We start from the raw sequence: 26096 nt of genomic DNA, 5'->3' as shown, positions 1-26096 counted from the left end.
ATCAACAATAAAGATAGCTTCAAGCTTTATTGAAACTCTCACTAGAATGGATAACTCTGGAGAATATAAAGGAAATATACCAATTAAGGAAAGTTCCCACCAATATTAATACATTACAATAGTATAGTATAGTATACACTTACACTATTTCCCTATTTTTCAATCCCGTTTTTCAATAATCAACTGAACTACTTTTCAAATGGAATCAACTTTCACTTGTAGAACCAGAGTACATCAGAGCCTTATTTCTAGGCTACTGCTCTTCCAACTTGGTTCCCTTCATCACTTTAAGTATATAATACCTAAGTATAGCACTGAGTTCTTTGTATACCCTCAAATACTTGTACATTGATCAGTTCTTCAACAAAAAAATTGTATTTTTGAAACCAAACTACTATTATAATTAAACAATCACAATCATAAACCACTCTTTTATTAGCAATTTTTAATAAATGGTATAATTAATGTCTCATAAAAATTAAATTAATTAACCCAATGATACTTAATCCTGGCTGCAATTAGAGATGACTATCGTACTTTTTTAAAATTACAGATGTCTTAAAAGCTCCTCTGGTGATTTTAATGTGCAGTTAGGGTTAAAACCACTGAATTATCCCTACTCTTCATTTTTAATAAAAATTATCAAACATTAAAATAGATAATGCTACCTGCAAATGTTATTGTTTATGCTACCTACAAATGTTATTGATTTATGAACATTTGCTAAATTATGCCTGGTACCATTCTCAATCTAGCCAGCACTAAATTTATTCCACAAAGTTAAGTATATTCCACAAAGCAGTAATGATATTACACATGTAACTTACCATGAACCTTCAGAAGGAGTAAAGAATGGGATCCTCCTACGTTCTCTGGATAGCCTGTCACATTGTATTTGTCATATGTAATCAAAGGTTGCTGAGAATGCTTATGAATCCGACCTGAAATTTAAAAACAAAAAAAAAGAAGAAGACGAATTACTTTCTCAGGAGAGAAGGAATGGAGAGACAATGGCATGGCATGGAAACAAAATTTCTTAAGGTAATAAAAAATAAATAAATTTCAATAGACATGATATATATATACTATTATATATTGATATTATATTAATACACATGTATTAATATAATATAAATATATGTAGTATTAGTATATAATATAATAATATTCATTATGTATAAAATTAAATCTGTGCATGTATAGAATTATTCCAATTAGTCTGTGTATATGGGTATGTATGGGTGTGTGTTAATTCTGGGGATCTATCTTACAGAAATATTTACCAAAGGTATATTTTTAACCAAAGGTATATCTATAAGCATGTTAATAGATACTTTCTTTTTACACTGGCTAAAAAAAATTTAAACAAGCTAAATGTCCATCATTAGAAGAATGAGTAAATAAATTATGGAAAATACATTGTTTTTAGAATACAATGCAAGTGTCAAAAAGAATAAAAATAATTAAGAAATTTGATATGAGATATGTATGAATCTTTGTTTCAAACAAATAAGTGTTAGACCACAGACTACACCTCAATGATTTCCAAAAAGAAATATTTATATAGGTTATATTATCTATCTAAAATGAAACAAATTAACAACAGAAAGCTAGGAAAAAATGGTCCAGCTAGATATTTAAGAAACTCCTCTTCTAGGGCTTCCCTGGTGGCGCAGTGGTTGAGAGTCCGCCTGCCGATGCAGGGGACATGGGTTCGTGCCCCGGTCCGGGAAGATGCCACATGCCGTGGAGCAGCTGGGCCCGTGAGCCATGGCCGCTGGGTCTGCGCGTCCGGAGCCTGTGCTCCACAACGGGAGAGGCCACAACAGTGAGAGGCCCGCGTACCGCAAAAAAAAAAAAGAAACTCCTCTTCTAAATAACCCTTGGGTTAAATAGGAAATCAAAACTTAAATCACAAGTCTTCTTAAAACGAATAACATTGAAGGCACTTCATAGCAAAACACATGTGATGTAATTAAGGTACTATTCAAAAGAAGTTTTTAATCATCTTAAAAGCATTTCCTTAAAAAAATATTAAAAGACTTTAAAGTATTGAAATAATCATTTAAGTCAAGATGTGTTTAAAACAAAACATAACCCAGAAAACCAAAAAGGAGGATTGATTAAAAATAAAGGTAGAAATTAACAAACCAGTAAGTCTAAAAATGAGAAAAATCAATGCTGTAAAAGGCCAATAAAATCGATTGATTTTTTGACAATCTGACCACAAGATAAAAAGAAATATCACAAACAATATTAGAAATGAAAACAGTGACATAGCTGCTGATATCGAACATATTCTTTAAAATTATGTGAAAATGCTATATACAACTTTAAGTCAGCCAAAAATATTTCAAAATCTAAATAAAATGGATGAATTTCTGAGGAAATCTAGAATTACAAAAATTGATCAAAGTAGTAGTAACTCTGGAGAATTATAACAATAAAAATTTATTTTATGAGTCAAATATTTCCATCCCTAAAGTCTCAAGCTGTTATGTGGATGAGTTCTATCATACCATTTAAAAAATTTTTTAACTTTAAAAATTCATATTTATTTAAACTCTTCTTGAGTTCTTTTTATGAGATTATCATAACACTGAAACCAAAATGAGGCCAACATGCACACACACACAAACACACAGAATCCTATGACCATACACCAAAATCATTTATGAATATAGATGTGAAAAGCTTAAATAAAATATTGGTGAATTAAATCAATTATGCAATAATAAGAATAATAAGACATGACTTTCATCCCAGGAAAGTGAGGATTGTTCACCATTCAGAAATCTACAAAAGTAATGATAAACTTCAGCACACATCCATGACATGAACTCTTTGTAACATTAGGAACAGAATATTTCCTAAACACAATAAAATATATCCACCAGAAAAACACGACAGTGAATATCAGAAGCATTCCCATCAAAATCAGGGATAAGAATACTTACCATATCACCACTGCCATTCCACATTTTTCTGGGAGAAGTAAGCAATGCAGTGAGACAAGGAAAGAAATAAAATGAGGGCTACTATGCCTGTCATTATTTGCACAAGATATGATGTTTCATCTAGAAAATCCAAGACCATCAACTGGAAAACTAGGTGGCTACATTCAAGATAAGCATTCAAAGATCAATAACTTTCCTATACACCAACAAATTTAGAAAATGTAAGAAAAAATAATCCCATTCACAATAGTTTGTAATTAGAAATCTATAAAATACATAGGAACAAAGTAACATAAATAAATAAGCCCTACAGGAAGATATGAAGAAAACCACAGGATCTGAATAAATGAAATATCCCAATATACTCCTGGATAGGAAGACTCAAGGACATTGATTATTCCACAAATTAATCTAAAATTTCATTTCAATTCCAGTCATAACTCCAATAGGATTTTTAATGAAATTTGATAAATCATTTCTGAATTTTATCTAGAAGAGCCGATACACAAGGAAGAGGCAAGAATTCCTGAATTCCTGAAAAAGAAGGCTAGGAGAGGTGTCATGCTTTATCAAAATTCACAACCTATTATTAATCTATAGTAATTTCAACCAGTGCAGTAATAGACAAACAGATCACTGGAAGAATAAACTATAAACAATTTGATTTACTGAAAGATTTTTAGTGTATAATAAAAAGGCTTTTGAAACAGTAGAGATAAAATGGACTATTCAAAAACTGGTGTTTGGACACCGGGTTATTCATTTGGTGAACTATTATATCATGGCTTGTTATTACAGAGAAGATCCGAGATAAAGCAGAAAACGAGAAGAGTTTTATATCGTGAACACCTAGAGACCTGTGTCAAGAAGAAAGAGACAATAACTATCAGAAGCTACAAAAATGTCAAAAAGAAAAGAATGAAAAAAACTATTGAAAATGACAAGAAACACACTGAAGAATATAAAAATACTGCATTAGTAGAGTGGTAGCGATAAAAACCAGACCACATTCCTAACAGCCTGAGAGTCAAGTTGGAAGAAAAGTGTTTTTAAACTCTGATTCACCATGGAGCCATGGGCTAAGATGAACTTAACCTTCATTAAAGCAGAAGTCCATCATAATTTTGAAGTTCCACTGTATGGCTCCATTATAATTTAGGCGTTATGCTCTAAGGAACGTTGGGTTCATGTGTAGTACACGGCTCTACAGTATTATTCCTAAATTGTCAAAATAACAGGTCATGTGATAACAGGGTCTCTACTTCATTAATTATTTAAATTGGTAGATTTCCAAATTGGGAATTACTTATTCACCCAAGTGAGTTCTATCTTTCCGTTCACACACTCAGCATTTCACATGACTGCTTATTTCATGATAGGATAAAGTGAACTTTCTGGGGGCAAAACAGCAGTTAGAAAAACGTTTTAAATTTGTTTTACTAAATATGACAGTACTTTCAACTCTCAATTATCTTTAGTTTGCTTCTGACCCCTCTTCCTAGGTGACTTCTCCCATTGTGGGCCATTTCTCAACATTTTCTTTTTAAAGGAAAATACATATCTTGTTTCTTTTCATTGATCAGGTCTGTAAATGTGCTGGAAAAAAAAAATCAGAGTTTATTTATAAACAGAATAATTTACTCACAGGGAAGGTTTTTTTCCTCACTGACTTTGTGTAATGCATTAATTCCATTTGTCACCAATGGATTTCACCAGCCTTGTTTACAAGGGAGTCGGGTAAAAATTTATACTGTTTTGTTCGTTGCATTTAGTAGACATGAATGTTCAATAGTTATTAAATTGTGATGTAAAGAAATGTGACAATATTCAGGTATCTCTTTTCTGAATGTTTCAAATTCCAATCTATGAGCATTGTTGACACCCAGAGAAGAGAATAAAATTACCTGTGAAAGGGTGAAAAAAAACCTCAGCAGTTAGAAAAAGAACAGAAAGATAATTATGTGCTAGCTTACAGCAAAAATAAGGGTAACATGAAAAATTAGTAGAAAATGAAAACCTGAAAAGTTATCTGAAATCTGAAAATGTTAAGCAATTTCCCTTGTATTTTAGTTTTGATCACTCTTGCTGAATCACTTTTGCATATTTGGATGATGAAAGTAGTTAATTTTTCTATTTTTACTAATAATGTAGCATCCTTCAGAGCTTGGCATAGTTTTTAAGAATCATCTGAAGCATCTGACTCACCATGGTGTTCCCTCTGACCTTCAGACTGCCAGTAAACAATGCCACCTGAGAAACAGATTTGCCCAGGTTGACCTCATTCTACATTAACATGGGTTACAGAGATTATATGACTGCTTTGAAAAATGGTTTCAACCTCACAAAGTCTCACTGCTTTTAAGCAGTGCGCAGCATATAAATGATCCACATACATATGACTAGATATCAGAAGCGACAGTTGATTTATGTGGTGACTGTACTTTGTTCCCCAATACAAGGGAACTAGAAAGTGAATTCCCTGAAGCGGTAACGTTTAGATTTGTTTTTTTGAGGTTTTGTTTTGTTGCTTTGCACTCCACCAGTTAAAAAAAAAAATGGGGGGCTTCCCTCGTGATGCAGTGGTTAAGAATCCGCCTGCCAACGCAGGGGACACAGGTTCGATCCCTGGTCCGGGGAGATCCCACATGCCGTGGAGCAGCTAAGCCCGAGCGCCACAACTACTGAGCCTGTGCTCTAGAGTCCACGAGCCCCAACTACTGAGCCCACGTGCCACAACTGCTGAAGCCCGCATGCCTAGAGTCCGTGCTCCACAGCAAGAGAAGCCACGACAATGAGAAGCCCACGCACCGCAAGGAAGAGTAGTCCCCGCTCGCCGCAACTAGAGAAAGCCCAGGAACAGCAACAAAGACCCAACACGGTCAAAAAAAATAAAATAAATAAATTTTTAAAATTTAAAAAAAACAAAAATGAGTCTGTGACATATGTATATTTATGTTAATAAACGTATTTATGTACTATTGTTTTAACACATTATGAACACTATTAAAATAGAAATTTTTAGTGAGATAAAATAAATCTAAGAAAAAAGTTCTGGTATTGTTTTCTGTATCCCCTGGACTACCTTACAATATGTACACCTTCGTTGGAAGAACATTGTCCTAGAGCAGTAAGTTATTGAACCACAGTATACAGAACAATTACCTGAAATGCTTGTTAAAATGCGGATTCCAAGCACAAACAACAGAGATTCCGTGAGTGTGGGATGGAGCTAGGGAACCTGCCTTTTGAGCAGTCATTCCAGATGGTTCTGAAGCAGGTTATTTGAGCCCCATGCTTTGGGAAACACCACAAAACACAAGGTAGAGATTCTCCCTACCATGCCACGAGCATAGCAACACCAGCAGGAAAGGGAGATAAAACAGTGCTCTATTCTGTACATGAATCGTCCACAAACTAGGTTTTTCCAGGAAAATGTTAGAACTATTACTTAACATATTGTTTCTATCAGAAAATGCATTCCAAATTCTACAATGCTGGCCTAAGAAATTTTTGGCATCACCATACACCCAAAACCACACATAATTTATTGCACAACAGAATTCACCCATTTAAATGACACTGCTTTTCTTTTAAAGTATAAACTTTTTAAGTATAAACTTTTTTAAAGTACAAATGCAAACTGTTAAAATCTCCTAGCAATTTGTCATCCATTCAAGTCAGTAATCATTTATGGAGCACCTATAACATGCTGGGCACAAAAGGAAGCAGTTTGATATGATGAAAAGGGCACAACTCCTGTAATTGCAACAGAGTTGGGTTTAATTCCTGACTCTGCTACTTGTTTGATTTTGAACAAGTTACTTCACCACTCTAGGCTCCAGTTCTCTTATCTCTACAATGGGCAACATATTATCTATTTACAAAGCCTCTGTGAGAAATAAATGAGATATACGTAATATACAATAAGTGACAGCTGCAATAATAACAATAAGACAATAACCTGCACTTTAGAAATATTTGTTTAAAAATGCAAATATTTGACCTTCTCCTTAAAAATTCATTTCCCACATTTCCCATGTTAGAAAGTGAAACACTTGGGCTCTGAGGTCAAAGAGTTCAGGTTCAAATTCCAACTCTACCATTTACTTGTCTGGGCAAATGACTTAACCTCTCTAAGCCTGTTTCCTGCCAGATAAAATAAGGTTAATAATAGTACTTATCTTATGTAGGTTTCTATGAAGATAAAAATGAAAACCTTAATGATAGTGCTGAGCCAGCAACTGGCACTCATTAAGTACTAAGTAATTTTTGTTCATTATTATCATTTAACCAGGAAATTATTTCCAGCTACATTTGCTGTTGCTGGTGCAAGTAAGAATACATGATTTGACTAAGATAACCAAACATATCATCCACAACTAAAGCTGCAAATATTCCTAAATTTTCCCTAACACTGAGTTGATATTTTGTCCTGCTTTAAAACCTTTTGAATCCCTACTTTACTTATAGTACAAAATTTAAACCACATGAGAGAATATAAACTACGATATATAAAATAGATAAACAACAAGGTCCTACAGCATAGCACAGGGAACTATATTCAATATCTTGTAACAAACTATAATGGAAAAGAATCTGAAAAAGTATATATATATATATATATATATATATATATATATATATATATATCTGAATCACTTTGCTATACACCAGAAGCTAACACAACATTGTAAATCAACTATACTTCAATTAAAAATAAACCACATGATTGGGCTTCCCTGGTGGTGCAGTGGTTGAGAGTCTGCCTGCCAATGCAGGGGACATGGGTTCGTGCCCCTGTCCGGGAAGATCCCACATGCCGCGGAGCGGCTGGGCCCGTGAGCCATGGCCGCTGAGCCTGCGCGTCCGGAGCCTGTGCTCCGCAACGGGAGAGGCCACAACAGTGAGAGGTCCGCGTCCGGCAAAAAAAATAAAAAAATAAACCACATGATAGAATATGCAAGGCTTTTCACAATTCTGCCTGTACCACATTTCTGTTCCTGCTCCTCTTTTACCTCACCCTCATCCTTCCATTCTATATGCTCAGTTTTTCACCATTTTCAAAGTAGGCCATATGCTCAAAGTTTGGGGGTAGTATTATCTCCAGGGAGATGAGTCACTAAATATTACACTACCTTGGCATTTCCTGCAGTTCTTCAGAATATCATTAGCCAAGACCTTAAACAAAATCTAATTATTCTTATTAATATGTGTTGCAGTACCTACCAGGGCAGTCTTAAGTATAAACTAAACATTCAAACTCATAAAACTACCTTAGGCTACACTTGGCATCAGACTGATTGAGAAGGACGTGGGACAGGAAACACAGCACACCTGCAGGGCACCATGAGGCATTCTTTTTCAAAGGGAGGTCCTGTGGAAGCTCACTCAGCTGTCCAGGAGCTATTCTCTTTACCCCTCTCTACCTCCCTGGAGAAAGCTCAGGTCCAAGGCGATGAGATTCATACTGGATAGGGCATCCACAAGAGCCGATATCTCCTGCAATAACCCCAAAGTCCTGCTTCTAGCATCCCTGCAAAGGATCTAACAATGTCACTGCACTCAGGGAAGCCCAAAGACATGGCTTCTTACTAGGTATTTACTCCTGGTCCAAATGCAGTCTACCAGCCAGAAATCACTTTTATCATAAGCAGATTGCCTTATAACCCAGTAAACACTACCTTTACCTAGTTTCCAGGGGAACAAAGCTAGAAGGTCAACCAAAGTCAAATTGTCAGGCAAAAATGGAAGAGGGTTTAATAACTCTTTACCCACAAATGTATATCTTAAAAAAGAGCAATTACCATAGTCTCCCCCAAAAAAGAGGGAAAGGAATAAAGTGAGCGAAAAAAAACTTTAAAAGGTAGTTTTTTATCAATATACTTACCATGATCAGCTGCACCATCTGCTAGAAATATGTAGTAGCTTGCATTTAGATCAAATCTATTCTTAACCCCAGGAAAGGTAATGTTTCTTCTGAAAGAACACTGCATAACACCATCCGCCAACCTCCAAGCCATATCCTCAAGAGGATCCTGCAAACACATACAATGGGTCTTCTCAGCACTTTCCAAAGATTTGCTAAAAATAAGATATGATCAAAATCCTGACCTGTTCAATTTCCTTTCCCTAAGTTCCCCTGTTCATGTTTTGTCTGCAACATCATTGTTTTCCCACTTCCTCTTTGAAGAGTACAAGAAACATATTCTCCCAGTTTGTCTTTATCCCACTTGGCAAAGATAGTATTTTTACTACCTAGGCTAGAAACTTTGGCAGATGTACTAACTTCATCTGGCCACCAATATACAATCAACAACACTGAAGAAACACTTAGCAAGTAATACTCTAGTGGCCAAAATGCAACATGCAACTGAGGAGAAGTTCCAACCCCATGAGAAAGCTATGCAGAGTACAAAACATGTCATTAGATGATAGCTACTGCTCCATCAGAGCTCATTTGCTTGTCAGTTGCCATGTGAAAATGACACTTCTCTACCAGAAATAGGCCATCTTTGGCAAAGGTGCCAACAACGGGCACTTAAGACATTTGCCCAAGGCACTGAACCAGTACCTACCATATGTGCACCTCTTTCTCACCAATCAAGAAATTCTGTGTCACTTACATAAGCCTCTTAAAAATCTGTCTGTAGGTTTTTGAAAAGGGGCTGATGACCCTCTTAATAAACCATAAAATATTTTTTGTAAGATGCATTAATAAAAGGATTTAAGTAACACAAGCAAGAATTCATCTTTTCCTCAAAGAGAAACTTTTCTTATGCTTTCTAAAGCATAGAAAAAGGGCACAGTATCTGTAGTTAATACTGTACTATATACTGGAAATTTGCTAAGAGAGTAGATTTCAGGTGCTCTTATCACAAAGAAAAAGTAACTATGTGAGGCAATGGATACATTTATTAGCTTGACTCTAGTAATCATTTCACTATGTAGAAGGATATCAAAACATCATGTTGTACACCTTAAATATATATAATTTACATATATATATGTTAAAAATAAAACGCAGAAAGGCTTCTCCCAGATTATAGTAAGAGAGGAACCCTGCTGCCAGGCCCCTGCTTGGTCTCTGCTGCTATAACTGCAGGTTTGGAAGCTATCTTGCAGCATAGCCATGCCACTGTCAGCCATATAGCCAGAAGGTGGACCGGCCAGATGGAGATTCTCAGAATTTTCACACCTACCCTGGAGTCCATTACAGGGTGATTTCGCCCTGTCAGATGGGAAGGTTGTATGTGCACAGTCTGATCTTCAAGAATACACACATAAGCATCATCATCACCCTGAAAAACAATTGCAAGTGAGAAAAAGTTCAAGGGAATTTCATTTCTTTAAAAAAGAAAAGTCCCTGGGGCTTCCCTGGTGGTCCAGTGGTAAAGAATCCGGCTTCCAATGCAGGGGATGTGGGTTCAATCCCTCGTCAGGGAACTAAGATCTCACATGCCACAGGGCAACTAAGCCCGCGCGCCACAACTACTGAGCTTGTGCGCCTCAACGAGAGAGTTCACGTGCTCTGGAGCCCGCACGCCACAACTAGAGAAAGAAAACACTCATGCCATAACTAGAGAGAAGCCCACACGCTGCAACTACAGAGAGAAGCCTTCAAGCCACAACGAGGACCCGACGCATCCAAAAAAAAAGTCCCTAATGTTATCAAATACTATTTGATGCTTTTAAAACATAATTTACTGACTCAATCTTAAAACGATACCACAAATTCTAAAGAATTGGCTGTCTGATATATTAATTAAAAATGATTATCATGCAAAAGCAATAAAATTTCAGTGTATTAAAATAGACATATAACATGGTTATATGCCCATAACCCATCATCAATTGAACACCACTGTTAATGCTTTTGTATATATTCATCCAAACCTATTTGTATTTATAACCTATTTTTCTCCCCAAATGGGAAAATATAAAGTTTTGTTACCTTTTTCACTGAAGTTTTCATAAACATTGCTCTGGATATTTATTTGTAAATAAATGTGTCCTACAATTTTCATAACTGTAAGTGCACTGCATTCTATTGGATTTGGGGGGGTAACTTTTAAGATGTAAGATACTATAATCAAATATTGCTAATATTGTACACACTTAATAGATTTACTACTGCATATTGAGACCACAGTATCTGAGCTCAAGGGGGCATCCTTTGTCAGTCTAATTTTTATCTATCCTTTAATCTCCAACATTCCTTAGCTCTAAAAATTAAATCTTATTTAAAGTGGCTATCGGAGGGCAGACTGCATCTTTAAAGCACATTTAAGTCACGGTACAAAAGAATAATCTGGATTTTAAATTCCTGCGTATAGTTTTGGTTCTTTCATCTATTCTAAACTGCTCTCCATAAACTATCTAACAAGGTCTTTTATGTGCTTTAGTCACTAAACTCCTTAAACAAGATCCAAGACTAACCAGTTATGATTTAAATTTTGCTATGAATACCAATATGATATTCTAACACGTTTTAAATTTATTTTTAAAAGTTCCAGTTTTAACTCTCAAGTACATAACCTTAGCAAAGAAATTATTCCCTGTTACACATCTTATATTCAAATCAGAATTAGTGCAACTCAAGATAAGAAACTTGTAGTCGTCATAATTTAAACCGCTACACACTACAGCTCACAGACCAACTTCAGCCTGATGCCTGTTTTTGTACAGGCCACAGGCTGAGGATGGTGCTTACATATCTAAATGTGTTTTTTTTTGATTAAAAGAATAACATTTCATGACAAGTAAAAATATATTAAATCCAAATTTCAGTGTTTATAAATAAAGTTTTATTGGAATACAGCCACCAACTTACGGATAATCTACAGCTGCTTTAGCGCTATCACACCAGAACTGAGTAGCTGCAACAGAGACCATATGGCCCACAAATTCCCAAGTGGTTGCTATCTGGACCTCTGCAGAAAAAGTTGGCTGATCTCTGATTTAAACAAACAATGTGTGTTTTCTAGAATGTTTGGTATCAATGAGGTATAGGAATTTTCTTGTTATTTAAAACAAAATTTAATATAACAGAATGGTTGATTTTGAGGCAAACTGATGATAAGAAGTCAACTGAGTCATTAAGGCAGACCTCCCAAATACTGGAGAGGATGACAGGGATGGAGAAGAGGAAACTCTCAATTCTCACTACTCTACAATGAGGGTAAGATAAGGTGCTATGACAACCTTAGGCTCCAGGCAGCTGTAGAAACCCCAAATCTGGAGCATTGGAAGGACACACATGAGGAGCTTCAACCAAATCCCTGAATTGGACAGAACCTCTTACCCCCGTTTGTTCCTCTCATTCCAGCATTTAGAATGCACTCTATGAGAAAATATCATGTGGAGGAAATAAAGATGACAACATAGTTCTTACAATCAAAGACTATGTTTTAATAGAGGAGACAGTTAAAATAGTACATGAAATATGATAAAACAGAGATTTAAACACAGTACTATGGAAAGACAAATTAAGTAAGGCCAAAGGATTGAAAAGGCTTATCAGAAAAGATAGCATTAACTAGGCCTTAGAGAATAAAAAATATATGTGGATAAGGTAGAGCTGCGATTAAGAGAAAAGTTTTTCAAACTGAGGAACTTCTAGGACCAAAGATACAGAAATATAAAAAATATAGGGAAACTTTAGGAAACAGGTAGTTTTGTGAGCTAAAACATATACAGGGTAAGGCCAGAAATGGACTTTGAAGAGTTTTGAAACTATGCTAAAGAAAAAAACATTTTCCTATAACTACTAAAGTTTCACCTTACCTACTAAAGGCTTTTGGGGCTAGGATTGAGATTACCTTAAATGCGGTCAAAAACCATATTAACCTGAGTCTATTGTAAAAATTGTGGGACACTCTACAAAACAACTGGCCTAAAAGAAAAAAGGTAGGGTAACAGTTCTAAAGTAAAGGAGATTAAAGAGATATACCAATAAAATGCATTGAGTGATAACTGATTAGTCTGTATCAGAAATTTTTAAAATATACATATACATATGACTTTACTGGGATAATTGGGGAAATTTGAATATAGGCTCTATTGCATAAAATTATTATATATTGTGATAGTGATCTTATAGATAATTGTAGGAGAATATCCTTCTTAGGAAACACATGCTGCAAACTAGACTTAAAATGTCATGATATCTGCAACTTAATTTTCAAATAGTTCAGGGAAAAGAAATGTGTGTTAATATACAGTGAATAAGTCAATCTACACATATACAGAGAGAGAGAGAGAGAGAAAAAACAACAAATGTAGGTGAAGGGCTTACTGGTGTTCATTGTACTAGTCTCTCAACTTTCATGTAGGTTTAAGGCTTTTCAAAACAAAAAGTTGGGGTGCATGAGAGAAAGAAGCACCTGAAAGGTAAATAAAAAAGAAGAATCTAAATCACAAACGAAGTTTCCTTGAACACCAGAGAAGTTGGTGGCAGCAATGAATGAGATAGTCCCTAAATTGCCCCAGACAGTATCTGAAAAGAAGAAAGAAATCGATAATAGTAGTTGCTTTTTTTACTATTGTTGTTGATCATCAAGAATGGGAAACACAAAAGGACAGCAGGAGGGTAGATAATAAATTCAGTTTGACAGATGATGGTCTGTGTTGTCCAGAGTACTCAGCTGGAAGAGACCACCCAGCAGCTGGAAATTCCAATCTGGACACACACAAGAGAGGTCAGGATTGGGAACGTTGTGGAATTTGAGTGTTGAGAAATTATGTATAGAATAAGACGACACTGGGCAGGGGAACGCAGAGAACGGAAGCTAATATAGTGTATATACTTGAATACTCTATCTCATATAGCAAAATTTCTGAGATGAGGAAGAGGTGTATACTTTGAATTTCAGTTAAAATTCAGATATTAGCAAGTCACTGTTAGCAAAAATATGGATAGTTGTACTTTCACCAATTTTAGTGATGAGCTCTAATACCAAAACAACTGCTATCATTAATTTATAAAGCAAACTGAAAAAGCTATAATTTAGCTTTTTCTAGCTAAATTTATCTAGTCAGTATTTAGCTTTTATCTAGTCAGTATTTAGCTTTTAATTTATCTAGTCAGTATTCATAACATCAGATACCTTCAGTATTTAAATTTACATTACATACTGATAAGAAATAGCAGGTCACAAAAATATCCTAAGATTTTTAAAATAATCAAAAATAGAAACAACCACTTCAAAAATATTTTTGACGATGATTTATTTTCCCCCCAATTTAGGCAAACAGGTGTACAGATGATTTTAATCATCAAATAGGGTTTCTCTGTAAATCAACTGCACCTGCATAATTAAGTCTTTTTTATAAACACTGTTGATGAGTACTATACTAGAAACATAAGATTTCTAAGTAAGATAAATATATCTTGAATTAGAGACAAAGGTTTTTGTGTCATCTATGCCTACAACTTAGAAATAACTGGTCTACTTGCAGGCGCCTCATCACAACACTCACTGCAACAATACTGTCTTTTCCTCTGGCTGACGGATTTTATGTGACCAGAAAAGGAAATGTGTTAGTATACTTTTGCAAGAAGTTTGGCTACAAAGTGACTAGAATATTTTTAATGAAGTGACTAGAACACCTATCTAAATGTGTACCCTACCTTAGACATGCACCATAACGAAGCTACACACTTATTCCAACAAGGCTACCATTGTTAACCCTTGTTGGATTCATCTTCAGAGTTTCCTTCAGAGCCAGTTCCATTCACACAACAAGCCACCAACTTTCCTTATTGCTTTACAGTCATATTTTATTTTTAACCCAGCCCCCTTATGCACCTCAGGCATAAGGTTCATTTTTGCCAGAATTGAGAATACCCAAAAGGATATGCTGTAGGTCTGATGGTAATTACAAAACGGAAATGGGCAAAATGTTTTGAACAATTGCAACATCATTTGAACAAGTATAAAATTTCCCATAAAATCAACTTTAAAAAGGAAAGAGTCATAATTTATATGCTCTTTTTAGAAGTCGATGACATGTCTTCTATCTCATAGGTTTAAGGTATACCCTTCATTGAATGAAAAAAGATAATGAGCGCATTCTGGAACTATATAGTAAAATATACAGGTCATATCGTATATTACAATGACATCCCCCTAAAAAAGTTACACCTGGCTCCCTGCAATATTTGCAGCCAGCGTAACAAGGACCACCATGATTAGAGTGCACTTTGAAGGAAAATATTTGTTCTTGTATCACAGATTCTCAGAGTTCCTTTTCTCTTTTATTGAAATAATGATTTCCTTAAAAAGTGATGTTAAGTTTAAAACCTGACAGGAAGAAAACTCTCAGGAAAAGACTCCTTGCATTTGCTAATGTGGAAGTAAAAAGCCTTCTCCGTTTGTAGTCATCCCCCTCCACAGCCAGCCTGCTGGAACGGGACTGTCACATGTCCTGGCCTTTACACCCTTCTTCCCTCTCCCTGGGAAATCAGAACGCTAATGCAGAACTCTGCTCTTCCACACCACAGCACAAGGCTGCCACCTACAGAATCTTTCAATCCATTCTGCACTACCCAAGGAGAGGGAGAATCAGGTGAAAATAAATGCTACCTTCTGTACACCTGGTAAAGGATCCATTTATGCCTGGACATGCCAGGTTTAATTTCCTGTTTGGGAAATGTGCCGATGGTGGGGGGCAAGAAGATGAGCACCCCATGCTGTCGTTGCTGGCCACTTGAGAAAACTAGGAGTTGAAAAACATCACAAACAACATGAGATTGTATGCAGAGCAACTTTTTCTTAACTGCACTTCCTGTTTATCACAGAGATAGACAGAGGTAGACAGATAAAGTGGCAAATCCACTGAAAATACAACTAACTTTCCTAATGTCCTAACTTTCCTCAGGACAGCCTTGTTCTTAGAGGTATGTAATTGCCCAACTCAAAGCTGCTTAAACTTAGAATCTAAGTTAGTTTCTCTGCCCTCCCTTTCCATTCCTCCCTTAAGTATGATAATTTGACTCTGGAACAAACAACTAAACTGCTATTGATGAGAGCTCACCCCAGTGACTCTCATTTCATTACCACTTATGTAAGTGAAAGGTACAAACCATCCATTGGTCGTGAGAAAATGCAAAGGATAAATAGCCTTTACTGGGACCGCTCATTTCAACCATCACTGACTTGGCATCTCGTGTGAAGGACAAGAAGACACAGGCAAGCTCTTTCTCTGGGTCACAGTTCAAAGGACTCCTAATACAGAACTTCTTGTTCCCACAATCTGAAGCATTGAACTAGAAAAATGACAGGGGGAAAAAGTCAATTACCAAACAGGCAGTTCATTTCCAATGACAGAAGAGCTACTACTTTGAAGTATGGGTTTTAATAAGAATACGTTTTCATAATAAGGATTCAAACAAGGGAACAAAGACACATCCCAAATTAGAAATTATCAAAGCAGTAGTTAGGCTGTGAACTTTTAAACTTAATTAATTTTAATTAAACTTTAGAAGACACAACATTAATTGGACTGTAATTATGCATGAGTATTAAAATCTCTTTAATACACAAAATACTTCATGTTAATTATGTTCTGGAGCAAAGTTTCTGGTAAATTTTGAGAATTTCTTAGGGAATATTTACATCCACATTGACATTCTTGCCTAAAGGGTGTCCTCTAGTTTTCAGAGATGGAATTTTTAAAAGCAAACAAACAAACCCTTAGCAAGTTTTATATTTAGATCCTGGACTCTGCTTCTAGAATTCAGGTTCAAATTTGACATTAAGATAATGTAAGAAAAAATGGTTACTCCTGGGCTTCCCTGGTGGCACAGTGGTTGAGAGTCCGCCTGCCGATGCAGGGGACGCGGGTTCGTGCCCCGGTCCGGGAAGATCCCACATGCCACGGAGCAACTGGGCCCGTGAGCCATGGCCGCTGAGCCAGCGCGTCCGGAGCCTGTGCTCCGCAACGGGAGAGGCCACAATAGTGAGAGGCCCGCGTACCGCAAAAAAAAAAAAAAAAAAAAGTTTACTCCTATATATACCACCACTCCAAATAATAGTAAGAACAATTTAGTGGGGGAGAAACAAAAATAACCTACAATGATTTAATTCAGAGCTTCTTGGTGTGGCAAATAAGAAAGAGTATTGAAAAATGTCAGCTCTACAATCTGACAGGGCAAACAAGCAGTTATCTTGTGTTAGAATGAGCTGTGACACGACATTTCAGAAGAGAGCTAAACATTACTTTAAGTAGCTAGATTCAATGGGAACTGTACAGAAAAACTCTCATTTCTTCTTCTACTCTACCAATACATCTGGCCACCAAGTGGGTGCGGCTATTTCCCACACTAAGCAATTCTGCAGTTCTTTGGAGACATCAGCTGTGTGTCTTACAATTCAATTCTGTTCTGACACTATCTACCTGAAGTTAGTGTCAGATCCCACAAGTGAAGGGCTCAGTCCCACAAGCCTGCACCCACTTCAGATGCCAATCACAGATGCCAACCACAAGTCCCAGGTTGTCACCTGTACTTCTGAATGGTCGGCCATAAATTGGAGGTTTCCAGCACCTAATCCTCAAGTTGGATAATTTACTAAGATGGCTCACAGAACTCAGGAAAATAGTTTACTTAGTAGATTACCAGTTTATTACATTGATAAAAAGATAACAACCCAGGAACAGCAAGATGGAAGAGATGCGTACAGCAAGATGGAAGAGATGCGTAAAGCAAGGTATGTAGGAAGGGGCACAGAACTTCTGAGGCACCACCTTCCCAGCACCTCCACGTGGTCCGGAACCCAGGAGCTCTCTGAAACCCATATATCTGGAATCATTATGGAGGCTCCATCACGTGGACATGATGGATGTTTAGCTCAATCAGCCTCTCTCCCTTTTCTGGAGGATGGGGGGAGGGGGCCTGAAAGCTGCAAGCTTCTAATCATGGCTTGGTCTTTTTGGTGACCAGCCCCCATACGGGAGCCCACCAAGAGTCACCTCATTAGAACAAAAGATGCTCCCATCATCCAGGAAATTCCAAGGGATTTAACAGCTCTGTATCAGGAACTGGGGTCAAAGGCCAAATATTAACAGAAACCAGGCAGAAGCTGTTTTATTTGTTTCCTTATTTATTTCACAGGAACTTAAAGAGAAATCCTAGTCGAGTGGAGAGAACAAGCCACGAGGAGCTAGGAACCATGGGTTTTGATCTCTGCTCTCCCCTTTACTCCATCACGTTTGCTAAAGAACTTATTCTCTCAGGGTCTCTTTACCTTTAACTATGCAGCAGTGACCCTGAGGTCTCTCCTAGTTCTCTACAAATGCCATCATCCTGTGACTCTGAATGAACCTCTCTATAATTAGAGATTATAACCTTGGTGCAGAGATACAATCAAAAGCTCCAACAAGCGCTAAAGCCTTTTATATGAATTTATGGAAAGATAATAATCCTGTCAACAGATTCCTACTGGGAAGCTCAGGTCCAAACTGACTGTGGACTCGCCTAAAGCAGCTTTTAAATAAATAAACATTAACACTAAATAAACTGAGAACTAATGCAAATAATAGATCGAATTGTTTGGTCAAACAAAAGTTCATACTAATGTAATCAAATGGCTCATCATATATTGCATAATGTAGAAAAGAAGGAAAACAAAATGAGACACTGTATTGGAGTACAAGAGAAACAAAGAGTTATAGGGCTTCCCTGGTGGCGCAGTGGTTGAGAGTCCGCCTGCCGATGCAGGGGACACGGGTTCGTGCTCTGGTCCGGGAAGATCCCACATGCCGTGGAGTGGCTGGGCCCGTGGGCCATGGCCGCTGAGCCCGCATGTCCGGAGCCTGTGCTCCGCAACGGGTGAGGCCACGACAGTGAGAGGCCCGCGTACCGCAAAAAAAAAAAAAAAAAGAGTTATAAAAAGACAAGAAAGGGAAGGAAGAGAAAAAAATGAACTAATATTTACTGAATATCTATTAAGTACAAAGCCATTAGAAATTAGTTCTCATAGTAATACTATGTAAGAGCTAGATATTATTTCTCATTTTACAGGTGAAGAAACTGAGACTTTAGGAATTAAGTAATTTTTCCAAAGTCAAACAGAAATTAGACAAATCAGGATTCAGGCCCAAATTTGTTCTTGCAACTGTAATAACCTACTTTAAAACATTTTTCATTATATTTACTTCTGAATTGATAAGTATAATTTATCAGAATTGCTTTCAGTAAAACCTTTCTAATGTTTCTAATATGTATCACCCTTTCTAAGGTATGTTTTTTTAACAGTAATTCTTTTGAATCAGAGGGCTTAAATGGAATTCTAGCTGATAAGCTTGCAAAAGAGTTTCTGTGGTTCAACACACAGAATTCCCCAGTACTCATTGGCCTTAATCAAATAAGATTGAAGAGTTATATCACCATTTCAAGATTCTCCTCCAAATCTTGTCTAAATTTAGCTTAAGCTTTAAGTTCCCTCTCCATGTGTGATATTTGGCTGTGTGTTTTTGGTTTTCTAAAAAAAAAAAAAGAATGGAAGAAAGCTGCTGCTTCAGATTTACTTTCAAATGAAAACATATCCACCGCTAGTATAGACTACATGTGAATGTCATAACCACACTTTGAACATGCAGGGTCTTACACTCCTCTTATTCTAACCTATAAATCATAATGTTACAATGAAGACTTCCTCCTGATTTCCTGAAGGGAATTCAAAAACTTGCTACCACAACCCAGGACAGCTACTTCTCTACACATGTTGCCAAGCACAGAACCACAATTTCTAAGGAAGCTGTTCCTTTAGATTGCATTTGGTGAAACCATAAAAATGTTACTTACTGATTTCGTTAAATGGGAGACTGGAGGTAATGTTGGCATAGGTGCTATTGTAGCTTTAGGTGTTGTAAAAGGAAGGACGTTTGGTTGTGAAATTATAGGACCAGGAATCTTCACCCAGTAGATATCGTACTTCTCAACAACTGTGGCTCTGAAATGCAGTACCAGCGAGAGTGAGATTAGACAGAACCATGACTGTGGCCCACCATAATCAAATCGAAAGAAAAAAAGTAATGAACTAGGGACATACCACTTAATACAAGTATACCTTGGAGATATTGCAGGTTCGGTTCCAGACCACCACAATAAAGCGAATATCACAATAAAGTGAGTAACAGAATTTGGGGGTTTCCCAGTGCATATAAAAGTTATGTTTACACTATACTGTAGTCTATTAAGTGTGCAATAGCACTATATCTAAAAAAAAAACAATGAATATACCTTAATTTTAAAATACGTTATTGCTAAAAACTACTAACCATCATCTGAGCCTTCAGCAAATTATAGTAGTAACATCAAAGATCACTGATCACAGATCACCGTAACAAATATAATAATGATAAAAAGTTTGAAATATTACAGCAATTACCAAAATGTGGCACAGAGACACAAGGTGAGCAAATGCTGTTGGAAAAATGGTGCCCACAGACCCACTCAATGCAGGGTTGCCACAAATCAATTTGTAAAAAGACAATATCTGTGAAGCCAAATAATGCAAAGCACAATAAAACAAGGATGCCTGTAATACCTGACAGAATTTCATGTGAGGCAAATCTCTAATGACTCTCTTCCACTTCATCACCAAATGAATTTTAATTACTCTCTCTCCCTCTCTTCTCTTACTTGTCTGTTCTCTGGGCATATGCACAGCAACCAGGAATGTCAGACCCCGGGACTAAAGTGCACAGATTTCCACTCCTGACATAAGAGAACATACTACTACTACTACACTTTTCATAGTGGTCAAATTATTCCAAAAGCCACGTGTAACAGGCAGCTACAGCAAAAAGCTATATAGAGGCTGCATAAGCAACCATCAGTTCTTACTGGGGTCATATCCCCTTTCTCACATTCCACTCAACACACAGGTGCAAAGCTGCATTACTGTGTGCCGGTGACCTGTGCACAAAGTGAGGCAGAAAATAGTGCCAGGCCAGGAAAGCAATTCTCCCTTTAAAATATGTCTATAACACCACTCAGGAATCATTGTATGGCTTTATGACATTCCATTTCCCCCTTGCATGTAAGATTAAGAGAGAAGTACTATTCTAATTCTACTGAATTTCATAATTCTGAGGAGCACACATGATCTTACTTTTTTGACAGTCTAATCTGCAAGTTGAGACACTGCAAAAAAAAAGTCATCCAAATTTCAGGACTGCTTCTTTTCATATTCTCATACTAATACAGGAACAAATCTATAAAAAAGTATTAGTCCATATACCATATAGACTCAAGTATTAATTGATGGCTCTTATTAGTGTGAAGGCACTACAACACTTCATTCACTCAACAAATGTCTATTAAGTGTTTATTAGGTCCTTGGTCCTGTGCTAAGTGCTCAGTATATATGCTGACAAAAAAAACAAACAAAAAAGCAAAACAGCCACTTACATCAGTAAGGTGGTGTCATTACTACACCACACCGCTGCCATACAGGTGAATGTCCAATAGGTATAAAAAAAGATACAGACTATCATTATTTCAATTATACTAGTTACAGAGTTGTAAACTCTTCTACTCACAGAAACTTTATGTGGTTTGGGGCACTGCTTGGAGCATTCCAATAGACTTTAATTTCTGCTTTATTGGATGGACTTGTGTGACTCACAGCTGATCCCTGAAATAAAATGGAAAAGAACTACCATTCAGACACTCAATAGCTCAACATAGCTGGAACTACAGCCATTTTGCAAATTAATTTACCATTGCATGACCTTGGCATTGTGGTAAAGACTTTTATTTAGAACAGGGACTCAGGTGCTCAATAAATACATGTTGACTGATTGACACCAAATTAGCAGCCGGCTCTATGAACAAACTAGAGTCAGCAGAAATTTAAGAACTGAAGAGAGTTATGAATACTGAGTGTGTTGATGTTATATAAAGCCTGCTCATTATTTCATTTATACTGTAAGTTTATTTTTTTATTAATAGATGCAAACAGAATGCAGAAGATTCATCAAAAGAAAAAATTCCTGCCTCCAAATATGCAATATTATATTTTAGTAATTCCTTTCTCTTGAACAATCTTGTTTCCCACATTCTTTCACCTGGCAAATTCCTACGCATTCTTTGAGGTCTAGCTGAGATAATCTCCTCTCTCTCAATTCCCTCCAGCCTGTGTGCAGCACCTCTGCTATGCTTCTCATCCACCCTGTGTATGGTTCTAATCTAAGTCATCATACTATTCCATTTATGTGTCTGTCCTATATCCATACGTTCTACTTATGTGCCATACAGCATATGTCCATATGCTTTACTTATGTGTAAGGCTATGAGCTCTTCAAAGAACAAGTCCTGTTCATCACCATAATCCATGCAGGAAAGTTCCTGGTATAATAAATGTTCATTAAATTAATTAATTACAAAAATTAGACCTCTGTTCCACTCTAGAACTCTATCTTCAATATTAACATCTTTCGAAATTCAATATAATAGGAGTCTATACTATATAAAATATCAAAAGCTATAAACTCCTCAAGGTGCAACCCTACCTTTTCTAGGATGTTGTATAAAAATATCTTGCCAGTAGAAAAATTAGGGGGAAAGTCTGATCAACATGGATGTACTCAGATGTCTGCAATGCATGGGTAATGTCATTGTTTATCTTGCAAACACCACCTTGTAGTGAAAAGACCCATGGAAACTGACAGAAATCAGTTTCAAACTAAACACAAACCTGTATATCTTCACAGGTCAGAAGCTGTGACACTTGACTGTCAATCAATGTGAAGGAGCCAATAGGAGGGCCAGTCAAATTCTCATCACGTGCTTCTAAGAGAAAGCCTTTAAATGGTGGCCCTGACAAAGTAACTAAGAAACAAACAAAAAGATAAGTTAAGAGTTTAGCAACATCCCCCAAAAAACACTGTTTAAAGGAGGTACATCACCAAATCGGGTGTACATATAGAAAGCTACTCCAGGAGAGAAAACAGTAGAGATCATCCTATAGTCAAAGAAATTCTAAACCGTGTTCCACAGGACATTATTCCATGAGATGTAATAGCCATTCCACAGGGAAGAAAAGGTAGGTTATGGTCAGAGTGTGGTCCATGGGGCCAAAGTAGTTTGAAAAATGCTGGTTGAAAGTAAATACTTTTGTCTTTACTGCAAACGTCTCAGGCCCTTTAACATTCTACTGTGCAGTATGAAACTCTAAGAAATATATATAACAGAGTGTTCCAAATTTATTTTTCCATATACCCTTTTTGCTAGAGCGTATCTATTAATATTCTGCATTTCTAAAGTTGCAGAAAATAGAATTTGTAAAATGCTTTTATAGATACATCCTTAATAGACTATTAAGTTTTTTAGTCTTTTGCCAGAATTAGGGAAACACAAGAGATTATACTATGTCAAGAAGGATAAGGGTTTAACACCTTAAGCAAGATAAAATAAGCTTTATTTTATGTATTTCTATTGAGTAAATAGTACTGTTAATGAAGATATATTAAATACTGACAAAAACATATTTTCAAGCCTATTCTGGGGAATTCCCTGGCAGTCCAGTGATTAGACTTGGTGCTTTCACTGCCAGGGCCGGGTTCATCGTTGGTCGGGGAGCTGAGAGCCCGCAGGCCATGTGGTGTGTCCCAAAAGAAAAACACCTATTCTGAATGGATATAGTAAATATACTACTTAAGTAATATAGTCATCTGTAGTAGTTAAACACAAAAATGAGAAGTATAAGATCATGGTATCTTATAAAAGCAGATGAACAGATTAACTGAAACTGTATAAATCCAACAGTAATAAAGATTCAATTTACAGTAAAAAAGTGAAATTCAAAATGTAAATTGTTAATACCAGCACAGTACCTTTGATCTTCTCTCCTGGTCTGAATGTCATCTGACTCACTGAGATGTAGCAAGGGGGATCAGACTGTGGAGTATGACCATGTTCAGGAATCATTCCACGGCATGACTTCGTTACTTTTCCATTGGGATAATTAGCCACAGAACTAACGAGCAACAGAAGTATGAAGGCACCAAGGGTAAATCCAGGAACTGCCATCTCAAAAAGAAGATTAAAAGCACATTATTTTTAAAGGTAATTAGTTAAAATATAAATGCTTTCACATCACAGGATAGTAAGTTCTAGACAACTATTTACTTTCATAGTCAGTTAACCACATTCTCAAATATATGTACTATAAAGAATGTGATGTGTGAAGTTTGTCCTGGATTTGAATCTCAGCTCTACCAATTACCAACTGTGAAACTTTAAGCAAGTCATTTAGTCTCATTCCTTACCTGAAAAATAAGGAAACGAAAACCCTCCTTTCAAAATTTTATTAAAAAATAAAATTTAGATACAGCCAAAGGTCTGACAAGGAAGATAATAAATGTTAGCTTTCATTAGCATGATGGGGAAATAATAAAATAATCCAGTAAAAGCAAAAGGTTTTGCTCCACTTCATCCTAGAAAGCTTAAAGAACAAATAAGAAATGTTTCTTCTGGATTTAAATATCATCACCTGAATAAATCTCTGATATGATTTCTCCCAACTTCCCATTAAACTAGTCATGGTGACAATTTAATTTGCAACACTGAAAACTGAGGCTAACAACCAATTGCAAGAGACAGTATTTCTATTACCTATAGCCCAAATACTTCTGAATTAAGAAACATGATTGTTAACCCAGGCAATTTTCTTCTCTCATCCAGTTTATCTGCCTCTTACCATCTGCCTAACAGAAAACCAGTCCCACCCTTGTCTAGCTCACTTTGTGCATACATGCAGAACCTGCAAATCATAGTATTTAACAAGGCTAGAGGTAGATGGGCAGGGACATGTTATGTGGCAGTAAAGTCCACACGCTGGACAGGCTGCAGATGGGAAGAGCTCAAGAGGCAGTTCATTCTCCACAGAAATGGGCGTTTTCTATACATGGTCATAGACAAAAATAAAAGCACCCTTAGAATCACTAGAACAAATTATCCTTTTATAGTCATGTAAATTATAAACCCCACATTGGACCAGGGCTAAACTATAGAAATTCCTGCTAGACACCAGAAATTGTGCCGGAGCTCTACTCTTTAACCAGCCCTGTACATTACACCAGTAGCTACCAAGTAGGTAGCTTTGGGTCCAACTCTATACCCCTATCTTTCATCAAACATTGATGCTAGATAGAATTCTTCTCATTTAAAGATAAGCAAAAGGAACAAATGAACCATTCAAGAGCTTCTGAAAAATTCTATATCATAAGAGCAGCATAAGATTTCTCTGTAGACTCAGAGGAAAAGCATAACCCTGAAAATAGTTAATTACTATAGGAAACAATATTCAAGAAAATAACTGCTAAGGAATGGAGCAATAGAAAATCTTCTGTTCAAACATGGCTTCCAGGTCCTTTCGTTAGGGGCAAACCTGATTTTAGGATCATACAAGGTTTACTGGAGAGGATCAAGGTAATTATTTTAACCATGTGATCTTGGCCAAGTTATTATGAAAATTAAATGCAGAAATGTGCCTCACTCAGAGAATGGTACAGTGGGAAGAGTTAGTTTGCTTTAACAAATATTTATTTGGCACTGACTTCCTGCCAGGTGAAAGTGGAAACAAGACTTTATTTCTAGTCTCTGCTATGCATTAAGTAGCTGAATAACATCAATCAGGTCACTTAATCTCTCTCTCAGTTTCTTCATTTGCAAAATATAACAGATGAACTGGAATAAATTCAGGGCAATACTAACATTACGATTTTAGGATAAAGCAAAGTGGAAAAGCATACTGGGAATTATTAGAGCATGAAGTATAAGATGGGAAAGGGAAGTGACAAAGACACCACTACCTGTCATTCATTAGGAAAATATAACAAACAAGGTCAGCGACAGAAGTAGACAACAGCAATTACTTTGTCCTTAGTCAGGTACTGACCACTCAAGGTAAAGTTCTATTTTCATAACAATGGCCAATGATGGTTTCCCAGTTAATGATTTAAGGAAACTTTTTCAAATGAATACATTAATTCATTAGGCAATCTATGCCAACAGATTGCATAGTTATGAAAAGGAATAAAGAGTTATACGTGGAAACATTTAAGCTAAAATTATGGAATGTGGATATGAGCTATTATATTACGAGATCATTCTTCAAGCCCTGGAAAAAC

General features: G+C 36.4%; 1 protein-coding gene across 7 annotated transcripts in view; it reads right to left on the bottom strand.

Moving 5' to 3' along the window:
* FRRS1 (ferric chelate reductase 1) overlaps positions 1-26096 on the bottom strand; it is a 50116-nt gene that overhangs the window by 9778 nt on the left and 14242 nt on the right. For all 7 annotated transcript variants that reach the window (XM_022584251.2, XM_022584252.2, XM_089922603.1 and 4 more), the window contains 8 exons: positions 23799-23994; positions 22661-22794; positions 21504-21598; positions 19762-19909; positions 16042-16224; positions 10157-10255; positions 8845-8992; positions 828-941 (listed from right to left, as the gene is read on the bottom strand). In XM_022584251.2, coding sequence (XP_022439959.1) covers positions 828-941; positions 8845-8992; positions 10157-10255; positions 16042-16224; positions 19762-19909; positions 21504-21598; positions 22661-22794; positions 23799-23994 — 1117 coding nt within the window. The remainder of the gene's footprint in view (positions 1-827; positions 942-8844; positions 8993-10156; positions 10256-16041; positions 16225-19761; positions 19910-21503; positions 21599-22660; positions 22795-23798; positions 23995-26096) is intronic.

Source organism: Delphinapterus leucas, chromosome 1, assembly GCF_059928025.1.
Source record: "Delphinapterus leucas isolate spDelLeu-1000000601 "Yukka" chromosome 1, BTC_Dleu_Yukka2, whole genome shotgun sequence".
Classification (NCBI taxonomy): Eukaryota; Metazoa; Chordata; class Mammalia; order Artiodactyla; family Monodontidae; genus Delphinapterus; species Delphinapterus leucas.
This window is presented reverse-complemented; position numbering and strand designations above follow the sequence as displayed.